The sequence below is a fragment of the Eptatretus burgeri genome, chromosome 2 (genome assembly GCF_056783735.1).
Source record: "Eptatretus burgeri isolate ZD-2024b chromosome 2, Ebu_testis_v1, whole genome shotgun sequence".
NCBI lineage: Eukaryota > Metazoa > Chordata > Myxini > Myxiniformes > Myxinidae > Eptatretus > Eptatretus burgeri.
In genome coordinates, this window is record NC_140962.1 from 98,131,976 (window position 1) to 98,154,699 (window position 22,724).

The following is a 22,724-nucleotide window of genomic DNA, read 5'->3' on the forward strand; positions in this document are numbered from 1 at the left end:
ACTAAATTCCTTGAAGTAACAAAAAAGCAGCTCATAACAATGTCAGGAAACATAAATGGCAAACTGAAGGAGATAGATATCATATTATGTGTCTTGTATCCCTAAAATGAGAAGTCCTCCCCTCCCCCCCACCCCCCATTTTGTGAATTTTTCCCCATTTTGAACAAAAGATATTTAACCATAAATTTCGACTTTTCATTTCTAGCTGTAAATGACTTCCTTTTGCTGTATTGCTCAAATGGTGGAAAAATGTCTCAACCTCTTCAATGGGCTTTCATTGCCCTCTCCCCACCATGTCCCACCCCATCAGTCTCATCTATTTCCAAACTAATTTTTGTGACATTTACACCAATTAAATAAGCATGTTGGATGAAATTTGCATCGTCACCTGATTGTTACATGCATCTACAAATCTCATGAGTAGGAGAATGGAAGGAGAAAGAAGAGTTTGTCGGGAATGAACACTCTGTAGTGACATGATATATTAATTTTAATTCGTGAAAATTGTGATTTTTATCTGTTCAAGGACAGATATCTGATATCTGATATCGGTTTTATCTGATATCTGTTCAAGCATGAATTTTTGATATTTTTCTTGCACAGATAGATATGTTTCACAATTTACATTGGCTTCCTTAAAATGGCAGTAGTAATGAACCTTTAATCCATATTTTTCGTGCCTTTTCCACTCACCGACCTTAATTTTTCTCACTGATCTTAAGCGGCCACCAAGGCTCATGGAAGAACTGTCACACAAATCATGCACACACATTTATATATGATACATCAGACGACACAGGGCTTGGCTTCAACCAATGACCGTAGGGTGAAGTCCCAAAACTTCCCAGGGCACTCTGGGTACCAGCAACACCATCTTGTGACGTCGCTTTTCTCTCTGCAATCAGCGAGCGATAGAGGAGAAATCACCTCTATCCCTCCCTCCTGCCCCCCCCCCCTTTGAATATCATGTCAGCAAGATGACTGTGCTCTGTCCTCTAAATGCTGAGCATCAAGCAAGGAAGCAGCACATATTATTTTTTAAGTCTTTGGTATGACTCAGCCAGGGTCAAAATCGAACTGCTAACATCCCAGACTCAGAGCAAACACTTTTTCCAGAATATCACTCAAACTTCCAGTAAAAACGCATGTTCTTGCTCTTGAGCAAAGATGACGTGGATAACATCATACTGATCTTAAACAGCCACTTCCCAACACGTGTACAATTTGGACTGTGTTATTGTTGCTTGTCGAGTTGTCACTGTTCTTTTGTTTATCATTATGCTGATTTGTAAAAAATGGCAAAATGTTGTGTTGTTGTTGTTGTCGTGTAGCCCTTGACACTTCTCTCGAACAAGCCCACGGCAAAGAGACAGCCGATCGATCTCCCAGGAGCGACCCAGAGATCCCCCACATCCAGAAAGGTGCACCCCTGCCTTCACAAAGTTAGGGCCATGATAGAGGGAGAGGGAGAGGGAGAGAGACAGAGACAGAGACAGAGACAGAGACAGAGACAGAGACAGAGACAGAGACAGAGACAGAGACAGAGACAGAGACAGAGACAGAGAGAGACAGAGACAGAGAGAGAGAGAGAGAGAGAGAGAGAGAGAGAGAGAGAGAGAGAGAGAGAGAGAGAGAGAGAGAGAGAGAGAGAGAGAAAGAGAGAGAGAGAGAGAGAGAGAGAGAGAGAGAGAGAGAGAGAGAGAGAGAGAGAGAGAGAGAGAGAGAGAGAGACCAGAGACAATGGGCCGATCCACGGAGACTGATCTGCAATCTCACCGCAACCACGCTGCCCTGACAAATTCGGGAAGCAGGGTAGAATGAGGAAGATTTGGCCCCCGAGTTCCGACTTGCGTTGGGGGGTACAACTAATGTGAAGAGGCATCCCCAATAGTTGCTAAAATGTTGTGTTGTTCAATTCCGAGGAAACAGCTACTTCAGAGTGAATTACTAATCAGGAGTTACAAAAGACAATGTTCATGGGCAGTGCACATGGTCTTTATGTTTGAAGTAAATGAACTCCATGATATGAATACTAACCTCTCAAGCTGTGATATATTCCAAGTATTTTGTTCCAAACTGTTACTAGGATAATCTGATGCAGTTGAAATGTGATTCAAGTCAAAGAGAATGTTGAAATGTCGGTACATGCCAATTGAGCAATCATGCCCAACTAAATCCTCAGAAAGAAGGTATTGGTTGCCCTTCTTGTCCAGGTATTTTGCTCCACCTTCCCTGCCAGGGGCATCTTCCCACACCTCACTCGAAGGAGATTAAGCAATAAGAATCAACCAACCAAAACACACTAAACTACTTGTTGCATGTCCTTAAAACAATTTGTCTGGCTCGATATCCTTTGGCAACGTTTGGTGGCATTGTGGGCCATCTACTTGCTCCATGTGCAAATATGGCAAATTGGGAAAATATATTTGAGAAATCGATGATAATGGAAAAAGGAGAGTGGAGAAAAGTGGGTGGAGGGGGTGTAGTTGTAAAGGTAAAGGGTAGAAGAGCAGGAGCCAAGAGAAAGAAATGAATAGGGGAAGGAAAAGCTCCTCTTCTATCAGGTGGCTGACATCATGTTCATGTTGCATGCAATCTTAGTGCTTGCTTAATTATTATTCTGATATCTCAACTCCAAGTTCCAAGCTCTCCATGAATTCATTCATTTTGCCTAATATCCTTATCGATAATGTATTGCAAGAAAAAGTAATAACTGGGTACATGTACATGATTCACCTAAGAAATCACATAGGAAGGGTACATTATTTATTTGTAAGAGGTAACAACTCTGAAAACTTACAACATTAAATAATACTTTGCTGTTGGGATGCAGAAGACTATGGTGAGTTGTGATTCCTTTGTAGTCCATGGTGGTAAAGGCCAGGATGTTTATGAAGTCCAGATCCCTGTAATACATTCAGTAACTGCCATTATCGAGCATATTCTTGAAGTGTATCAACATTATTGTGTATTATCATGGATTACGGTAGTACTCCATATAGAGGGATGATTATGACAAAAAAAAATGGCCATCACATCAAATGTGTTCAAAGTGATATGCTGAGAAAATAATATAGAGTGAGGATATAAGCATTTAAAAGCCATACCTTTTAATCTCGAGTATTTTCTTAACTACGAAGACTGAAAAAGATGCCAGAATACATCGCTAAAGTACCACACCGAGAGATCGCTAAATCATTGAATTGTACTTCTTCGTCTTTGTCTTCCTCTTCCCCTTGAAAAACAATGTTAAACTGATGCCCAACCTAACACAAAAATTACTGAAGCGATTAATGTGATTCCAACATGAGGAGGTTACTCTGTCTCTGGCCTATTGCACACAACCCAAAATTTTAATATACATATAAAATATTGTTTTATGATGAAAAGAAATCGAACAAAAATGTGGACTCAACCAAACTTGGCCATGATTGTGGGAGGGGGTGAGGGGAGATGGATAGAACCATTCCAGAAGTGATACATATCAAATCCGTCCCCCAAATCAACTGAAAAATGTATTAAAACAATTTAATAACATAGATGGATTTAATCCATACCAAAATAACAAAATATATAAAACATTAAGTGTTTTATTAAGAAAATAAATCAAAAGTAAATGTAGACTCAACCTAAACAGGCTATATGATTGTCGGAGGGGGGGGGGAATGAACAGAACCATTCCAAAAGCGATACATATCCTGTCCCCAAAATCAACTGAAACAAGTATGAAAACAATTTAATAACAGATGTATTTAATCCATCCCAAAATAACAAAATATATAAAACATTTAGCGTATTAAATTCGCTCATATTATGATAAAATATGAAAAAATATCATATAAAATGATATTTATAATTATTGTAAAAAGAAGTCATACAAACACAAATCGTGACTAACTGATGAGAAACTAAACTTCCTGGTCGAGCTATTGTGAAGCTGGGCGTGGCCATCTTCTCACCCCCAAAAAATGATGCTGTTCCAGTGGCTGATACACATTTTGATGTCTACATAGTGGACATATACTACCTCACTGATCACTACATGTGTATTTTGCATTCTTTATAAACTATTTTATGTATGCCTCCTAAAAAACAAAACAAAACAATAGAAACAAGAAAAAAGTAACATTTTTTTAAAAATGTAAAAACAGAGGGATGAAATCTCAAAAGAAACAACCAAACAAGATAGGAATAGACATCATAATATGACACCACAACACGACACCACAATCCCCTTATGGATTACCATCACGATATATTTTGACGTTGTTTCATCACAATCCCACAGCAAAAGTAAAATGTCAAAAGAGGTCGTGATGGTAATCCATAAGGGGATTGTGGTGTTGTGTTGTGGTATCATTCCTACCTTGTTTGGTTGTTTTTTTTTTGAGATTTCATCCCTCTCTTTTGAAAAAAATTTTAAATGTTTTTTCCTTGTTTTATATGCAGTCAAGTAGCATGATGACACCCATCTTTTCATAGGTAGCACTTTATTGCCAATCCCAAATTGCCCTGAAGACATTAATAGTCTATTAGAAAGTGTAGACTGGCATCACTTGCAGACTAAAAGCAGGAGAGGCTGGCAGCTTTCTACTTCCATAAAGGTCTTTCGTGAGCTAGCTGGGTTTTTATTGAAAATATGATGGCAATTATGCAATTCTTTTTATATGATTAGATGAGACAAATATGCGTTAACTGCAATGTGTTCCAAATTGACATGTGATTATAACAGTGATCAATAGTAAGAGTTTGTATGAGGTAGTTGTATCAAAATGTTCATTAAATTTCAGTTTTACTGCAAATGGAACTTTAAACTTTACAAATATTGGTAATTTCTAACAGGAACACTTTAATGAACATTATTAAATTGTGATATTGTTCCTCATGTCATTGACCATATGTACGTATTTGACCATATATACAAATATATACGTATTTGATGATAATTTATTCGAGGATAGAAATATTTTTTATATTCATTCAAGCTGGCTCCTGTAGGAACTAAATGACCAGAACAACCCAGGAAAGTCCTCTTTCTGTGGTGCTCTGCCCGAAGGCAGGTTCAGTGCCTCCACAGCAGTCCCAACGCAAGGATTACACTGGGTGATTTGCCTTTGCTTTCCTGGTGGTTGTCAGGACAGGAATTTGTAATTAGTTCAGAGTGCTGGCGATAACTTGCCTTCTCGTTACGAAAAACACCAGAGGATCTTCAACGTCCAGCAACCCATGCTAACAGATAGGACACCAACCCTAATGCCCATTACTTGAGGGTCAACACCCATCTCTACCGTTGATCTTTGATATTCTCATTAACCCTCCCCTACATCCCTCCATCCACTTGCAGCTTGCTATGTTTCCACTGCTCTTCTCTCTCCTCCTTATTTTAGTTTAGCCCTTGTGTCCATGTTTTGACACACAACCCCGCTTTCAGTGTGTTACATATTCTACCCATTGTCACCTGACTTTTCCATGAACCGAGATGTTGTATACAGAAACATTCCTGGAAAAGTCATTACTCCATTGCATTTGTGTAGGAGGCTGCTGAAGCTGTCCTCAACCACACCAGGAATTTAGAACTTAGCTAGGGTACCAGCACGCAATGACCTACTTTATAAAGGGTACCATGTGGGACCTTTTTACATCCACAAGTGAAAGCCTAGATATCTCCGAATTGTTCTGTCAGCGCATTTGCAAGTAAAAGTAAGAAATTATTTCTTTAGCAACAAATACTTGAGCATCTTTACCTTTGTCTATCTTACCTGTCAATATTACTCAGATCCATCATACTGTATGACGTATCATGAGGCTGAATTGTCATGGAGAGCAGCAAGCGTTCTTTGCCGGCATTAGTTTCATTGTCAAACACTCTTCGCACTTTCTGTTTCACAAAAAACACCAGAAAACAAGCACAAGGGGTCCTTGAATTTTCTCCTTTGTTCACAACTTTGAGTGTTTACTTTGCCACTTTTAATTTGCACTTCTTACGTGACAAAGACTGAAATGTTCATCCATTAATCTTGAACACAAACAGTAAAGTTTCTCATTCATTCGTTTGAAGCACATGGCTGATAGTTGCAATCATTGGTCGGAGTGCATCTTTGCCACCGATGCAATGCCCTTTGTATTTTGGAGGGGGATTTAGTCAGTGTGGCAGCGATAACTCGCCTTCATTGAGAGATCTTTTACATCCACCAACTAATACCAGCAGATGGCACCCACAAATTAAGGTTCATACGAGGGATGGCGCACTTTGTGATGCAACACTTTGTCTGTGAAGCAGCATTCCGACAGTTTGTAGTCAGTTCTCGAATCAAACATAGACTAGAAAGTTCAAAGACAAGGGCACTATAAGATATGAAACTATCACAGCATGAAACATTCAACATACATACAAATATACAACATATACTTTCCCTCCATTATATATAGATTATGTATGAAAAAACTGCCGTTCCTTGAATTAGTGTGAGCATCTCCATCCGATAACTTTATGAACACCCTTCGTCGAATAATGACAATACTATAATGGTTAATGTTCAGTTAAAAGGTCACCATTTGCTCAATAGTGTCAAAAAGGCGACAAAATGTTGCGTAAGATATTGTAATGGTACCTGAATGAGATGATAAAACGTCTCTGTATTGTTTTTGTAGATGCTGCTGTTGAATGTGTAGTCGTGCCAAAAGAAATCAAATCCGTCGAGGCCGTGTTGTCGGCAGAAGGAGACGACTGTAGTCGGCTGCTTATCTGAAAGCTCGTTACCACTCACACTGTTGCACAGGTGTCAAGGGAAGTGAAGGTTAGGATGAGCTATGACCCACACAAAGTTCCATTTTACCCACACAAAGTGCCATAACACATTATGTTAGCAAAGACAGAAAGCAATCCAACAATCTCTCTTCAATCCTACTCTTCCCTCAAGGTCTTCGAAACAGCTGTTCATCACCATCTCTTATCTCCCCCCATCCAAAACCATGATCTTTTATACCCCCGTTAATCCACCCCAAACACACCTCCTTCAAATTCCATGCTTTCCTTCCTGGAAGTCCCTGTAGTGTCCATCTTGTTTATCCCATGTACCCCACCCCAGCCCTCTCCCTTCCAAAGTTGTGACGTCTCTGTTCCACACTGTTTTGTGCTTCTCTCTCCTGCCCTTCTTGTCTCCTGCTCCCTTTGTTATATGTTCTGTGTGTTATCTCTTATGCAGCCTCGACAATGTGTACAAAAAATAAAAAGTGACAAAAAATACAAATGGAATGTTCATTTCCACAGCCTTTATCCCAAAGACAATCACTTTGCACCAAATTAATGAACTGTAATTTCCAACACTCAATCTCGTGTCATGCGCCCAGAGGGTTAGATATCAGGCCCCCCTAACAAACGGATGCCAACGTTGTCAGACGGAATGAAAACCCGTCATTCTTGTTACAAAAACAGCTAAAATTGATGAAAAAGCGGCCGAAATTGAAACCAACACAGTAATTACGGTCCCAATAGCAGATATAATGGAAACCAACACGTTTATTCTACACGCAAGAACGGTCGTGACGGAAACAAGAATGGACAATCCCGAAATAGAACGGTGGGGAACGGAAGCAAGATTGGTTATTTCCGTCGCGAAACGTCCGGAAGCGAAACAAGAGCGGTTCATTCCGGTTACTGTAGTGCGAACAAGATGGCGGATGCAGTAGAACGACCTGTTACGGTATGTAGATTTTTAGTGCTTGTGCCTCGAACATAAATGTAATATAGATAATATATAGTGGGTAGTACCTGATGTAGTTTTAACAATTTATAAAACCGAATTTTGTTGTGATGATAATGTTTGGTTTGCCTGTATTTCGAGCCCCCGAGTGAAGGATCGCTAGTTGTGTTTGCCCAGTTCAACATAGGGGATCGTGTATGGGATCTTTGTACAGTTTTCACTTCATATTAACTTTGTTATTTTATTGGAATTTGCAATTTATTATTACTATCAAATTTTACCTCTTACAAATATAAGCGATCAATCGTCACTGATCGCTGCAGCACGGGGGCACGAATTACACGAAATGTCAGCCACACATTCAGTCAAGAGGGTGCATTTATCGCTACTTGTATAATATCCCGTACCACAAACGGGTTTTCATTAACAGACATGATATTTTCAAGGCAGACTACGTGAAAGTTAACTTACCATAACTTCAAGAACTTTTCAAGCCGCCATGTTTTCCCCGTTATGGTAACCGGAATGAATCGCTTTCGCTTCAGTCTCCGCCGTTTCGCGACGGAAATAACCGATGTTGCTTCCATTCCCCACCGTTCTATTTCGGGATTGACCATTCTTGTGTCCGTCACGACCGTTCTTCCGTGTAGAATAAACGTGTTGGTTTCGGTTATATTTGCTATTGCGACCGTAATTACTGTGTTGGTTTCAATTTCGGCCGCTTTTTCATCAATTTTAGCTGTTTTTGAAACAAGAATGACGGGTTTTCATTCCGTCTGACAACGTCGGCGTCCGTTTGTAAGGGGGGCCTGGATATTGTGAGTAATTTGTTGTCATGATTTTGGACGTAGTATGTAGACATATTGATGTTCCTTTCTTTCATGATTCATGTATTTGTTGTCGGATATTGGAGCGTACTTTTTTGATCTTGTCTTAGTCTAGGCAATATGTGACTAAACCTAGAACAAATTGCAACAGTTTCGCAATAAAGTTTTTTTTGGTACCAATACATATTATGAAAGACATACTAAAAGTATAGGTGAATATATTGTTACGAATTTGGAATTCAATTGCACACAACATACAGGTTCCCTTAGTCAGCTATGTCGATAAGTGCATGTTCCCTAGATAGCTCACCTTCCATTGTTTAAATGTTTTGAAATTGATTAGATGCGCTGCGGATCGATTTAATAGTTAGGGAGCAAACAATGGAGACGTCGCTCCCCCTCTTCTGCGAAGAGGAAGAAGAACCCTGTGGTGACGTCAACAACTCCTTCCCACCCGTGGTTGAGCGGGGGGTGGATCACAAGGGCATGAGTCACGCCGGGTGTGGGGGAGGGGGTGCAAAGGATAAAGAGGACATCTTTTCTTTGTTCAAAAAGAGTCCCGAAAGAGTTCGGGGGAGTCCCGTGGTAGGGCTGAGTTCGTGGGCTGAGTTTGTGAAAGTCCCGTGTAAAGAGTTCCGGGGAGTCCCGTGGCAGAGTTCGTGAAGAGTCCCGTTCTGAGTCCCGTGTGCAGAGTTCGTGTGCTGAGTCCTGTGGGAGGAGTAAGCTTTTTGCTTCGGCTGACTCAGTGAGCTTCGGCTGCTGCTTTGTTTTGGAAGGAACTTGAGCGAGTTGTTCGGCTCGAGCTGCGAGTGGGGGCTTCTTCCTCTTCTTCTTGGTTCGTGGAGCTTTTCGTTCTCCATTTTGTTTCCTGGCTTGGTGCGACGCATCGGCTTCTTCTTGGAGTTGGATCCTGGGGGAAGCGACGATCGACATGAAGGATCGGCGCCTCGTCTCACCGGCACGTGTTGAGAAGCGCGGGAGGATTCGCGGGAGCTTGGGAAGGATCGCGGCGATTGGATCCAGCTCACTCTCGCTGGAGCCGGGTCCGGCCAAGTTGAAGACCACACGAGGTGGAAAGGTTCGAGTCAAGCTCTGAGTTTCAGCTCACCTGTCCTCCGAGCTGGAGCTCGTGATTAAAGGCCTCAGCCACCGTTTCGTGTGTGTGTGTGTGTGTGTGTGTGTGTGTGTGTGTGTGTGTGTGTGTGTGTGTGTGTGTGCGCGCGCGCGCGCGCGCGCGTACGTGTGTCCGTGTGCCCATCTAATAAGTAAGAACTGCTGTTAAGTGTAAATGACTGTACATAATAAGTAGACGGTTGTAGTTCTTTTGTCGTGCCTTTGTTGCTTGTATAATTGCATACGTGTTTTGCCTTATTTAATTGCATACGTGTTTTATTATAATAAATGTCCTTGTGTGAATGTAAACCTGCTCGTTGCATCAATTCCCTCATTGACTGAACATTTCGTGTGTTGGGAGTTAGAAAGCCGTGGTTTGCCGTAATAGGGGGACATTTGGACCGACGGTTCTCGGCGATTACGCTGCTCGGAATCGTGCACGGACAGGCTCGCCTCGGCGGTTTGTTCCGTACGAGTTCCGTCGAGGGTGGAATACCCTGGTAGTTGGATCACGTGGGTATTTAGGTACATTGAAGATTGGCAATCGACCCTACCCCACGTGATCTGCCGATTGGCGTTTTTCGGTTCTTGTACAAGGACCTGTCGCTCGGAGTTATCCGGGCGGCGATCTATATTCCAGGCGATCAGTCCAGCCGACTCGACTTGCGGCTGCCTTCAGAGCGGTCGGTTAGCCGCCGACCCCCGGCCAGTAACAACTGGTTGTCAGGAGTGCGATTCGGCCCCCTCCGCCTCCGTAGCAAAATTCACGGAGTCGAATCAGTGGTATACGGAGCAAACCCCCCCTGTGTCCCCAAATTACGAGCGTTATAAATTTTATTCCCAGCATGTAAAATGTTCAGCCAAGGCGAGCAGGGGCAGGAGGGATTAGGAATGGATTTGGAAATGTTAGAATCTCTGGCTCAGGACGAAATGACCATGCAGGACACTCCCATTATGCAGGTTGACTATTCTCCGCAAATAAATGCAGAGTCCGCAATGGACGCAGCGGCCAGGGCCGCGGTGTATGACACCCCCTCCCCTCCTCTGTCAAAATCCCTCCTCAGTCCCCGGCGGATCCGCGCCCGATAATGGCGAAGCGGCTGCCACCGGGCCACCTGATATGGGCCAGCTCTTAGAAATATTGTTGGCAAAAATGGATGAGAATGTGCAAACGCTGCGGGGTGAGATGCAGAGTGTGAGGCGATGCCTGCAGGCGGGCAGAATGGCAATTGAGAGGAGCGAAACGCGGGAAGTGGAGCTCAAAATGGCGGCACCACGTGTTGGAGCGAACGAGCTGAGGGGAGTGTGGACTTTGTCAGTCCCGCGGTGGAGGACAAAGTAATTAGGGAGACGCGTTGGGCGAGACTCGAGCAGGTGACAGAGAAAGTGACGGTGACACAGAGAGAAAAATTAAAAGGGGTGACGGAGACGTGTACGGCAAGACACGTAGAGACGAGGGAAATAATAAACGAGGTGACAGAAATACCAGAGCCACGGGGAATAGAACAGGAAACGGAGACGAAAAGCCAGGAAGAAACGGAAATAATAAACGAGGTGACTGAGATAAAGCAAGTAGAGGAGAAACTCCAGGTAATTGACGAGCACACACAGGTAGGCATAGTGAGGGACAATGGGGTTGAGCTGGGGGAGTGTTGTGTGACCCGGTGCGAGCAGCAGGATAGCCTCCTTCAGGAACAAGGTGAGGGACTGTGCCCCTTGAGGCGGATCGCGACGAGGAGAGTCCGGTCGAGCCTTGCGAGGTAAAGGGGGCGAGTGCTGTGAATGGGTGCACGCGGAGCTTGGGGGTTATGGAAATCCCGGGACCCCTTGAGGTGGTGCTAATTTCCAGCGTGGTTGTTCCGGTGTGTGTGGTGTCGAAATGTGTGTTTGCGAGTGTGCCAAAATGCGTGCTTTCCAGCACGCATGGTGTGGATTAAGCACCGTGTGTGGATGAAGCACCGCGTGTGGATGAAGCACTGCGTGAGTGAGTAGTATGGTGTGTGTGAGTGAAAGGCGATTTGTGAGAGAGACAGCGTGTGTGAGGTTGCTGTACGTGAGGGAGATGACAGTCTGTATGCGGGAGAACGCAACCGCATCCCCGTGTCCGAGTGCCATGGTGGAGTGTGTGAGCGTCATCGCACGCAGGAGTGTGTACGTTGAACGGCGACGACGACGGGACCAGATGAAGGACAAGGGCCGAGTTGCGGCCGCAGCTATTTTGAGCACCGTGCCGGGTTTGCACAGCAGCGAGCGCGGGGTCCGTGCTGTGCTATGCACAAGGCCGCCACGTGCGCGGCTGCGCAGGTGAAACCCGGTCCGGAAACGCCAGCGGTGGATGTTAGCCGATCCCGCGGACGGACAGAAGCTAGGCTGGATTCGGAATTTGGACCGGATGGGTTCTCCACGCGAGCGTGTTTGTAAAGCTCCGACGAGCAGAGCACATGTGTTCGCGTGGGGAACCCCTCGAAACGCGGGGCTTGCTTTGAGATGCGCAGAGTGACATCATGGCTGAACGTGTGTTCGGAATCCGGCAGAAGGGAATTCCTGCCGGACGGTTCCCTCCAAGAGGGACGAGGTGCGGGGGGCGCAAGCAGCTGCCATGACGTCATGGAAAAAGAGCGCGGCTGTGAACTGCCACGCTGGTGGTGCGCATTATGAATAAAAAGAGAGTTGAGAAAAGCAAGCCTCGCTTCGGGTGAACAGGATTCCCAGGCAAGGGGTGGAAGACCCCCTTGTTTGGGGGCAAAGGAAGTACTAGTTAGGAGGATGGGTGAGAGTTAGTGAGACCGGCTTCATCGGGACATGGATTGTACCTCATGGAGCCCGTGGAATGGATTAGTTAGAGGGATTTTAGTTTACATTTAGGAAATGGAATTTTTGGATTTTTGGAGACACGGACAGACTGGAAATGTGTAGTGGAGACATAGCTTAGCTTCGTAGAGTAAATGGAACGTGCATGAGTTTTAAGGGATGATGAGGGAGCACGAGTTAGTCAGGGGATTTAGTTAGAAGGATGGCAGTGTGGAGGGTTGGTGTGAGTTGCGAAATGGAAAGTGTGTGAGGAATGAGTGTGGGACAGTAGGCCCAAGTGTGTGAGTGGAGCGAATGTGGTATGCATGGTGCGAATGACTGGTTGGGGGGAGGAGTGATTCCCACCCAAGAGACCCCGGGGTCAGTTTAATGTTAAGTTAGTGGATAGTTAAATTTATTAAAAGGAGGTCCTTTTGTTGTTGGTGTCGAGAGAAGGCACGAAACCCGTTTGGAGGGGTGCAAGAGTTCATGGACCGGCTGGGAGCGTGGCTGTGGAAAGTTGAGTTTTGTTTAGTGGGCACGCCAGGCACCGGACTAGTCGGCCAGAGTAGGCCAAGGGCCCAAGAGGGGTCGGGATAGAGTAGTGGGCACGGGCGACCCGTCGGAAACGGGACCCATAGCGCCAGAATGCCACGGGGGCAGTGTAGTGGGCATGGGCGACCCTCGGAAAGGGACCCGGGGCATCAACACGCCACGTGGGCATCGGAGGGGGCAATGCCAGAGAGGGCAACCCCCCACGTTTATAGGGAGCAGCTAGGCTTGGAGGCAGCCTGCGGGCCTGGGTTGCCATGGTTAGAGTTCGGCAGAGGGGGAGTTCCTGCCAGTTGAGCCACGCTGCCCAGCCAGGAAATTGTGCGAGGGCACGTATGAAAATTTGAGGGCAAAGCCCAAACTTATAATGGACACCAACACAGGCGACGGGAATCATGGTTTTTAGAACCGATAGTTTTAAATTGTGAGGCGTTTTTGAAAGCCCCGGGGTAGTTTCAGGTTAATGAATGTTAGGGTAGATAGGAGATGTACCCCTTCGCACCATCCATCCCTTCTCTCATTGTAGGCCGCTGGACTCACCTTAGTAGATCGCTGAACTCTGAGGAGGCCATTCTGAGGCTTCGTTGGGCCTCGAGACAGGACGCTAGGCTCTCCCTATTCCCCTCCAGAGAGGGAACGTAGGGGTTGGGAGTAGGCTAGGTGGACATGATAGGCTAGCTGGACAAAGACAATAAAGGGGGTTCGGGTGACAATTATAAAAAAATAATAAAAATAAAGAGGGGCTAAATTTTGTTGTGTTGTGTGGCAAATTAAGGGAGTGGGTATGGACAGAGACAGGCAAAGGCGATAGAGTGGGGGGAGACAGTAGGCTAGGTCCGAGCCCGCCTTCAGAGCGGCCGGCACCACCGCACTCCCTCCAGACCTGATGGTACCACACCAGAGGCCGGCCAGCTTCACCTGCCGGCCTGTTGTGCTGCAGCTGCCTGTTCTGCATGGGCTTACCTTGCCATGCCTAGTTGCCTGCCTCTGCCATGACCCCATGCCTGTTAGCCCTTGTTTGCGTTTGCCCCTGTGTCCATCCATCACCATGCGCACCAGGACCATCCAGTTTTGTGAGGACTGCCCTGCAAGCAGCCTGTGCATCCAGTCCATTTTTTGTGTTTTGCGACCATCTCCATCCATTCCCCTGCACCAAAGACTTTGCTATGACTTTTGCCTTTCCCCTTTCACAGATCACAAGTCCTGGGCCATGGTTTGTGTGACGTAATAGATAAGTTAAGATTGTAAATATGTGGAACCTGACCTGCATGCTTGTTTTAGCGCCGGCAATTTTAGTTAAGTTGTCCGAATGAGTCTGTGAGAGTTTGTTTAGTTAGTTATGCAGCGCATTAGGTTATTTCTTTTTGGGACATGTATAAAGAAATGTCGCACTCAGGGATCCAAAGGTAGAATGTACGAGGGGAAAACTTACACATGCTGGTCACACAAAAATTTGACGACTCGGGACGAGTCTGTAAAAAGGGGAGGGGGTAGTGTTACGAATTTGGAATTCAATTGCACACAACATACAGGTTCCCTTAGTCAGCTATGTCGATAAGTGCATGTTCCCGAGATAGCTCACCTTCCATTGTTTAAATGTTTTGAAATCGATTAGATGCGCTGCGGATCGATTTAATAGTTAGGGAGCAAACAATGGAGATGTCCCTCCCCCTCTTCTGCGAAGAGGAAGAAGAACCCTGCGGTGAGGTCAACAACTCCCTCCCACCCGTGGTTCAGCGGGGGGTGGATCATGAGGGCACAAGTCACGCCGGGTGCGGGGGAGGGGGTGCAAAGCATAAAGAGGACATCTTTTCTTTGTTCAAAAAGAGTCCCGAAAGAGTTTGTGGGAGTCCCGTGGTAGGGCTGAGTTCGTGAAAGTCCCGTGTAAAGAGTTCGGGGGAGTCCCCTGGCAGAGTTCGTGAAGAGTCCCGTTCTGAGTCCTATGTGCAGAGTTCGTGTGCTGAGTCCCGTGGGAGGAGTAAGCTTTTTGCTTCGGCTGGCTCAGTGAGCTTCGGCTGCTGCTTTGTTTTGGAAGGAACTTGAGCGAGTTGTTCGGCTCGAGCTGCGAGTGGAGGCTTCTTCCTCTCCTTCCTCTTCTTAGTTCGTGGAGCTTTTCATTCTCCATTTTGTTTCCCGGCTTGGTGCGACACATCGGCCTCTTCTTGGAGTTGGATCCTCGGGGAAGCGACGATTGACAGGAAGGATCGGCGCCTCGTCTCACCGGCACGTGTTGAGAAGCGCGGGAGGATTCGCGGGAGCTCGGGAAGGATCGCGGCGATTGGATCCAGCTCGCTCTCGCTGGAGCCCGGGTCCGGCCAAGTTGAAGACCACACGAGGTGGAAATGTTTGAGTCAAGCTCTGAGTTTTAAGCTCACCTGTCCTCCGAGCTGGAACTCATGATTAAAGGCCTCAGCCACCGTTGTGTGTGTGTGTGTGTGTGTGTGTGTGTGTGTGTGTGTGTGTGTGTGTGTGTGTGTGTGTGTGTGCGCGCGCGCGCGCGTGCGTACGTGTGTCCGTGGGCCCGTCTAATAAGTAGGAACTGCTGTTTAGTGTAAATGACTGTACATAATAAGTCGACGGTTTTAGTTCTTTTGTCGTGCTTTTGTTGCTTGTATAATTGCATACGTGTTTTGCCTTATTTAATTGCATACGTGTTTTATTATAATGAATGTCCTTGTGTGAATGTAAACCTGCTCGTTGCATCCATTCCCTCATTGACTGAACATTTCGTGTGTTGGGAGTTAGAAAGCCGTTGGTTTGCCGTAATAGGGGGACATTTGGACCGACGGTTCTCAGCCATTACGCCGTTCGGAATCGCGCACGGATAGGCTCGCCTCGGCGGTTTGTTCTGTACGAGTTCCGTCGAGGGTGGAATACCCCGGTAGTTGGATCACATGGGTATTTAGGTACATTGAAGATTGGCAATCGACCCTACCCCACGTGATCTGCCAATTGGCGTATTTCGGTTCTTGTACAAGGACCCGTCGCTCGGAGTTATCCGGGCGGCAATCTATATTCCGGGCGATCGGTCGGGCCGACTCGACTTGCGGCTGCCTTCAAAGCGGTTGGTTGGCGGCCGACCCCCGGCCAGTAACAATATTTAGTGGAACAATATTTGGCAGCCATTTTAAAAATGGCCGTCGTCAAAAATTTCAATATTTTTTTATATTCTTATATTTGCTTTTGTAGGTCATTAAAAGGCCATATATGATTAACTTTGCACTGCAGCCTATGAACTTGGGTTATTATCTTATAGTTAGAATAATAAAATTTCATGTGTGATATTCCCTTCATCAGCATAAATCCAATATGGCAGCCAATTTTTGCCATTTTTCATGATTTTGCTCATAATTTTGCAACCAAATCATTTATAATGTTGCTTTTATCTCTACTTCTAGGGTTTCATGTAAGGTGAATATATCTAGATCAAAATTAACCCAATTCAGAAGTTCCTTACAGTACAGTTGGCCCATTCAAGGGTGGCCGAAGTACTCACGAGCGAAACCCAGCTTTTTGGACGACCGCTTTGAAGATATGTGAAAAATTGTGCTAAAACACCAAATTTGCCACAAATGAGCTTGAGGAATTGCTTAGTGATTATTGATATAGTACCAAGTGTGATTTTTTCCAAGAAACCCTTAAGTGCAAAAATCCAAAATGGCCGCCACGCAGATCAATTATTGTCATAACTTTGTAAATATTTGTCGCAACAACATAAATGAGGTGTCCTTCTGTATGTTTTCAGACCTAAGGAATCTCATGAGACCAATGTTCACTTCATAAAATATATGTAAAGCCAGATTATATATATATATATATATATATATATATATATATATATATATATATGTATATATGTATATATATATATACTGTACATGTTATATCAAACATTTTATCATCACACCTGTTGTATATTTTAAACTATACAGTGCAGTGTCAAGTTCAACCCAGAAAAACAAATGCAAAAAGCTTCCCAATAAGACTTTTTTGTTCATATACATGTGAAAACATACTTTAAGAAGTATAGGTAAATATATTTAATGGAACACTGATTGCTATCCACTTAAGGATGAGTGTCGTTTGATCAGGTTTATGACTAAAAACTGCTATACTATGATAAGTAAAGTCAAAACAAATAATGCTACACGCTGTGGCAATGTTTACTACACATAAACACCTTTTCTGATATAGATACTTATATTGATGTTCTGGGAAAAAGGTGGTAGTGCAACCGAACATGTGGTGTAGGCATAGGAAGATGGTTTACCTTTGACAGTCTCGCAATAATCTATTCTTCCTCCTCAGAGTCAGTGTCCGTGGCTGAGTGCGTAATATTGGCGCATTACACCTCTACATTCGCCACATGCCATAGAACAGTCCAGTCCATTTTTGCGGCATGTACATCACATTGTGTTGCAGCCTGACTTGCAGTTGCACCTCATTATTTCGAGGAGATCTTGGGGATCAGGCATCATGTCGGTGAGGATAGGCATCATTTGCCCATTGTTGACTTTCCAGCCCCACTGTTCAGCAGGTAAATGACTTGTATCATCGGTCCATTCTTGTACTTGGTGATAAACCCGCAGACTGTGATATTTGATGGACCCTGATGTAGGTGGCAAGGATTGAGGCTGTACCATCTCTTTTCGAGAAATGGTTTTGTCATAGAATTTGCGGAGTCTCAGATCATTGAGAGGTTCTCCTTGGCGTCCTTTGTACAGTGAGACCATTGCGTGTTCTCCTGCTACTACAATTTCTTCTTTTTTGGCATCTTTTTCATGAAGACAGATGCTTGTTTGCAAAGTATGAGCCTTTCTTGATTTCTCGTCATGGCACCTTTTTTCCAACGCCGAACACTCGAGACGTTGTGTCGCAACCAGCGATGGCATGTACAAAAGGTAGATAGTCACATACAACATCACCTAGCAACGATCTTGTTTCTCTGATATTCCAGCATCGTTGAACTTTTTGTGAGTGTGTCTTCTGCTCTGGCCTAAAGAAGATATTGTGTGACGTGTTGATTGCATGATGACACAAAGTACCAACAGATCTGTGTCATTGCCAATTGGTACCATGTCCATTCTTGCAGATTATGCGATAGCTGTTTTGACAATGAGGAGGTCGGCGTCCCCTCTTGCATGGAATACATCACACCCTTCTTCTTGGAGCCTCTGAGACAGCATGTTAATGAATCGCTGCTTGTTCTTCTTGTTACAGAGGAACTCTTCTTTTGTAGTCTGGAGTGCCATTGTGCTTGAGAAGTGTACTTCTGCTCTTACACATCCACCATTCCTCTTTAAATGTGTGCAATCTTTGGGGCTTGGTCCATCCAAATATCCATCAAATACTATTATGGCCTTGCCATATTTGTGTTTGACGTAACTTGTGTACTGCTTGCAGATACTGTCCCACGTAGCTACTTTTGACCATGGTATCCGGTGAAGCAAAGCACCTCCATCTAGAACATATTGCACATCAGTTGTCGGACCAGATGCAGCTGCAATCTCAGATGTCCACAATGCATCTGCAAGGTTAGCATCTGCAAGGTGGATACGTGCATAGTTCGAAACTGAAGATATTTGACAAGTCGTCACACCTGGAACCAGCAGCGACCAAATGCTGGAACAGAAGTTGGCAGTCGATGAGAACTTCATCGTCTTGTTTCTTGGCAGTTAGTTTGACATCCATTGTGATGGCCTGGTCCTTTTTTTTGAGGGAATGACTTGCCACTGCGTGTCCTTCCATAGATTTTATGATTGCCTGGCCTACCATCTTGGCATCACATGCATCTACAGCTGATCCAGCGAGAACACCAGTTGCAATGTTACGCAGTGGGGATTCAGAGCTAAATGGGTTTCTTTGAGACAGATACTGCAAAATAGCTTGATAGTCATGCCTATCTCTTTTCATCCTTGCTGATGTAGCATCCTTATGCTGTTCACTTGTTGTATACTGAATGTTGGTGAACTCTTGCAAAGCAATGTTCACCGCTGCACATATGGGAGTCGAGAGTACCCATACCCATATAACGTGCTGGGCCTCAGTCAAACCTCTTCCTCTTGTCAGGCCTCCAGTTGTCTTTATGCTGCGCATCAGACATTGCTCGATGATCAAATCAGTTGAAAAACCAGCCCAAGACCTCTCTGAACATCGGACAACATGTAGTCCTTCTAAGAAATGTCTGTAGACTTCGGGATGTTGTTCAGACAATCTACTCATCTTTTGTAGATACAGGTGTATTGATTTCAGGTACAGGTTGTGTCCTGATGCTGCAAAATATGGCAGCATGTCATATAGGCTTTGCAGGTGTAGGGCCCAATTCCCTGTTCTCTCCCCTGTGAGGAAGCCTCGTAGCAGCTTAATCATATCAAGATACTGGAGCCAAAGCTTTGATGTCCTCAGAGATTGAAGATTTTCCTTTTTGCTAGCAATGGTATCCTCAAACCTGACCAGTACTTCGTCTGTTTCAACTTCAGAAGCTGGTATGGATCCCATGAGCAAATGTTTCATCAGCTCGGTTAACATGGACATCTCGTCTTGCTCTGACTGCTCCTCCCTGCTGATTCCTGCTGAATTGCTGTCACAGGGTTGTTCACCAACTGACATGGTGTCTCTGGATGTAGATGGCTCCTGTGTTGATTTGTATGTGGGGATGTCAAGGCTGAGTGCTTGAGCTATCAGAAGTGCATTGAGACCAGCGTCTACCAGGAGATGCCCCCTCACAGCTCGAGATACTGCTTTGCCAGAGAGTATATGTCCTACTGCATTGTCAGCATAGATTACCTGAAGAACTTCACGCAGCCCGGACCCTCCCATTAAATGACCAATACAACCCAAGAAGCTCATTTCAATGTGGAAACCTCCAAGACGAACTACCACCGAGTTTAGTGGACTTGTTTCGGGCTCGCTTTCCACAATCATGTTCGCTTTCCACAACAGAGGCTGGTCAAATGTTATTATTGGGGTGGAGTTATACCTAGCTGCATGCAAACAGACAAACTTGAGGGTTAAATATATGTAAGACAAATCATTTGGATCCATGTCTATCATGGGCAGGAACATGACGGATGATTCTCCAGGGTGTTCACCTTTGTACACCATCTGCATCAATCCGGACCACAAAGGTGTTGCAGTCTTCAGCATCAGTGATGCTCCCACAGTAGATCAAGCTTTGCATATGGTTTCTCCAAGTCTGGATTTGTATGGTGTTTGTAGTGCATTGATTCCATATTTCTGTTGTAGGTATAGTGCTCTATGTTGATACCACCAACAGCTTTGATGTTTTCGTTGGTTACATTGATCCTTCTGACTGGTTTGGTGGTGGTCGTTTTTGGTGTAATTCCTACAATAATGCCCATGCCATGGAATGTGTTTTTACCGTCAATGGTTCTGATGTTGTGATCAACATTATCCGCTGCATACTGAAGGAAATGCTCCGGAGTGCAGTTTTGTATATCTGTTCCCTGCATCATTGCTGCGCTCCTTTCAAACTTCTTTACTTCGGAATAGGAAAGGCAAAATCTATGTCGATGGAGCGTATCAATCAAAAATTTCGACTGGAAATGATGATACAACTGGACGCCTAGACCAACCTGGAGGGGTACTAAAAGCACACGTGGATGCATGGCTTGCATTATAGCCTGCCCGATTGATGCCAGCTTGGGTTCATTGTGCTGTCCAATGAACAATGTGCTGAGAAAAGTTTGTAAAGACTTAGGAAGGTAATCCATCCCCTCCTCGGCAGATGATATTTCGCTATAAGTAGGATAGGTATCATTGGACTGCTTCACATCCTTGATATCCTGTTTAATTAGCTTTGCTGTGGTCTCAATGATGTGGATTGTTTCATCCAACACACGGTGTTTTTGTTGGTAATGGAAGTCCTGTAGGATCCGTGCAGCAGTGCTTACAAATGTGACTACATTGGGTTTTCCATTTATCTCTGTGAAGACAATCTTATCACCAAAGTGTTGCTTTATCTTACTTTTCATGTATTTGGAGCTGTACGGGTCACATTCGCATTCTTCTGGTTCTGTGTATTCTTTCATTTTCTCAACCAGGTCGTTGACAGTTATCTGTTCATCATCGTTTTGCTCCAAATAGTCAGCTACTTTCAGAAAAGCTTCATTTCTGATCACATCTTTGGGTCAACCGCTCATTCGAGTGTATTTCGATGCTCGTGGACCATCCTTTGGCACAAAGATTTGAAGAACATGTTTTCCCGTTCTAAAGTTGACACTGCACAGTTGGTGATAGACTGCATCTGCTGCTGGTAAGTCTATTGCGTACAGCACATGGGCACGAACTGTATCCACCCAGTCATTAGTGAAGCTGTCACATGCTGTAAGAACTTTGGCCGAAAAATCCATCGACCTGACTGGAATGAGCTTCCATTCTTGTTTGCGACCATCATATGGATCCGAATAACCGCAAAATAAAGTCAGTCTTGTAGTCAAAGGGTGTCTCAGTTGATCAAAGGGCAGATTTTGGATCATCTTTACGAGGTAGACTGCCAGCTTGTTTTCTTTTGTATGCACTGATCACATGGGGGTTTATATATTGTCTTCTGCATTTAATGTGGACAATGTCTCCAGGGTTTACTGTAATGTCACTTTGACGACTTTCGCTTGCTCTGAGAATACTTTCACACCCTTTTGCTCCCAATGTCACAATGGGCTTTTCATCTGTCACTGACTCCTTGCAAAATACACATGTGCTCGCCATCCTGCAATACAAGTAAGCATAGCATAATATTATGCATATTGTGCAAGTAGATCTTAAGATTTAGTATCTTAACAGCTCTTAATTATAACAACAGTAAAATGCTGAAAATACAAAATAGTACCTTAAGTATTCTTAACTATGTCCCGCTTTGCTCCACGTGGTTGGATCAGACTTCAGCACTCCATGAATTCAGAATGTCTTCTTGCACTCATTGTTATTGAGTAAATAATAAGTGAAGTAAAAAAATGTGAGATGGTTGTTGGTTTACATAAATTTTATCAAGTAAACAATGGTTCCATGAGGTTCCCTATGTCTGAAAACATACAGAAGGACACCTCATTTATGTTGTTGCGACAAATATTTACAAAGTAATAACAATAATTGGATTATAACGTCCATTTTGGATTTTCACACGCTTGTTACTACATCAAAATTCACTAAGCATCTCCTCAAACTCGTTTGTGGCTAATTTGGTGTTTTACTACAATTTTTCACATATCTTCACAGCGGTCGTCCAAAAAGCTGGTTTTCACTCGCAAGTACTGCCGTACTTCAGCGCCCCCTAAATGAGCCAACTGTACAGAAAGGAAGGTCTGAAATGGATTAATATTGATCTAAATATATTCTCCTTCCATGAATACCTAGAAATAGAGATAAAAAGCAAGATTATATATGATTTGGTTGCAAAATTATGAGCAAAATCATGAAAATTGGAAAAAATTGGTGGCCATATTGGATTTATGCTAATGAAGGGAAGGTCAAATATGAAATTTTATTATGCTAACTATAAGATAATAACCCAAGTTCATAGACTGCAGTGCAAATTTAATCATATATGGCCATTTAATGACCTAAAATAGCAAATATAAGAATATAAAAAATTCTGAAATTTTCGACGGCGGCCATTTTTAAAATGGCTGCCACATATTGTTCCACCAAATTTATTCACCTATACTTTTAGTATGTCTTTCACAACATGTATATGTACCAAAAAAACTTTATTGCGAAACTG

At 44.1% G+C, this 22,724-nt stretch overlaps 1 protein-coding gene and 1 long non-coding RNA gene across 3 annotated transcripts in view; one reads left to right on the plus strand and one right to left on the minus strand.

Moving 5' to 3' along the window:
* LOC147032651 (uncharacterized) overlaps nt 1-22,724 on the plus strand; it is a 134,165-nt gene that overhangs the window by 96,257 nt on the left and 15,184 nt on the right. The gene's annotated exons all lie outside the window — the stretch shown is intronic.
* LOC147032653 (uncharacterized) overlaps nt 1-22,724 on the minus strand; it is a 54,919-nt gene that overhangs the window by 20,192 nt on the left and 12,003 nt on the right. Inside the window, exons 5-7 of the mRNA XM_085870446.1 lie at nt 6,612-6,768; nt 5,760-5,878; nt 2,801-2,906 (exon numbers count right to left, since the gene is read on the minus strand). Of these exons, the coding sequence (XP_085726572.1) occupies nt 2,801-2,906; nt 5,760-5,878; nt 6,612-6,768 (382 nt within the window). The remainder of the gene's footprint in view (nt 1-2,800; nt 2,907-5,759; nt 5,879-6,611; nt 6,769-22,724) is intronic.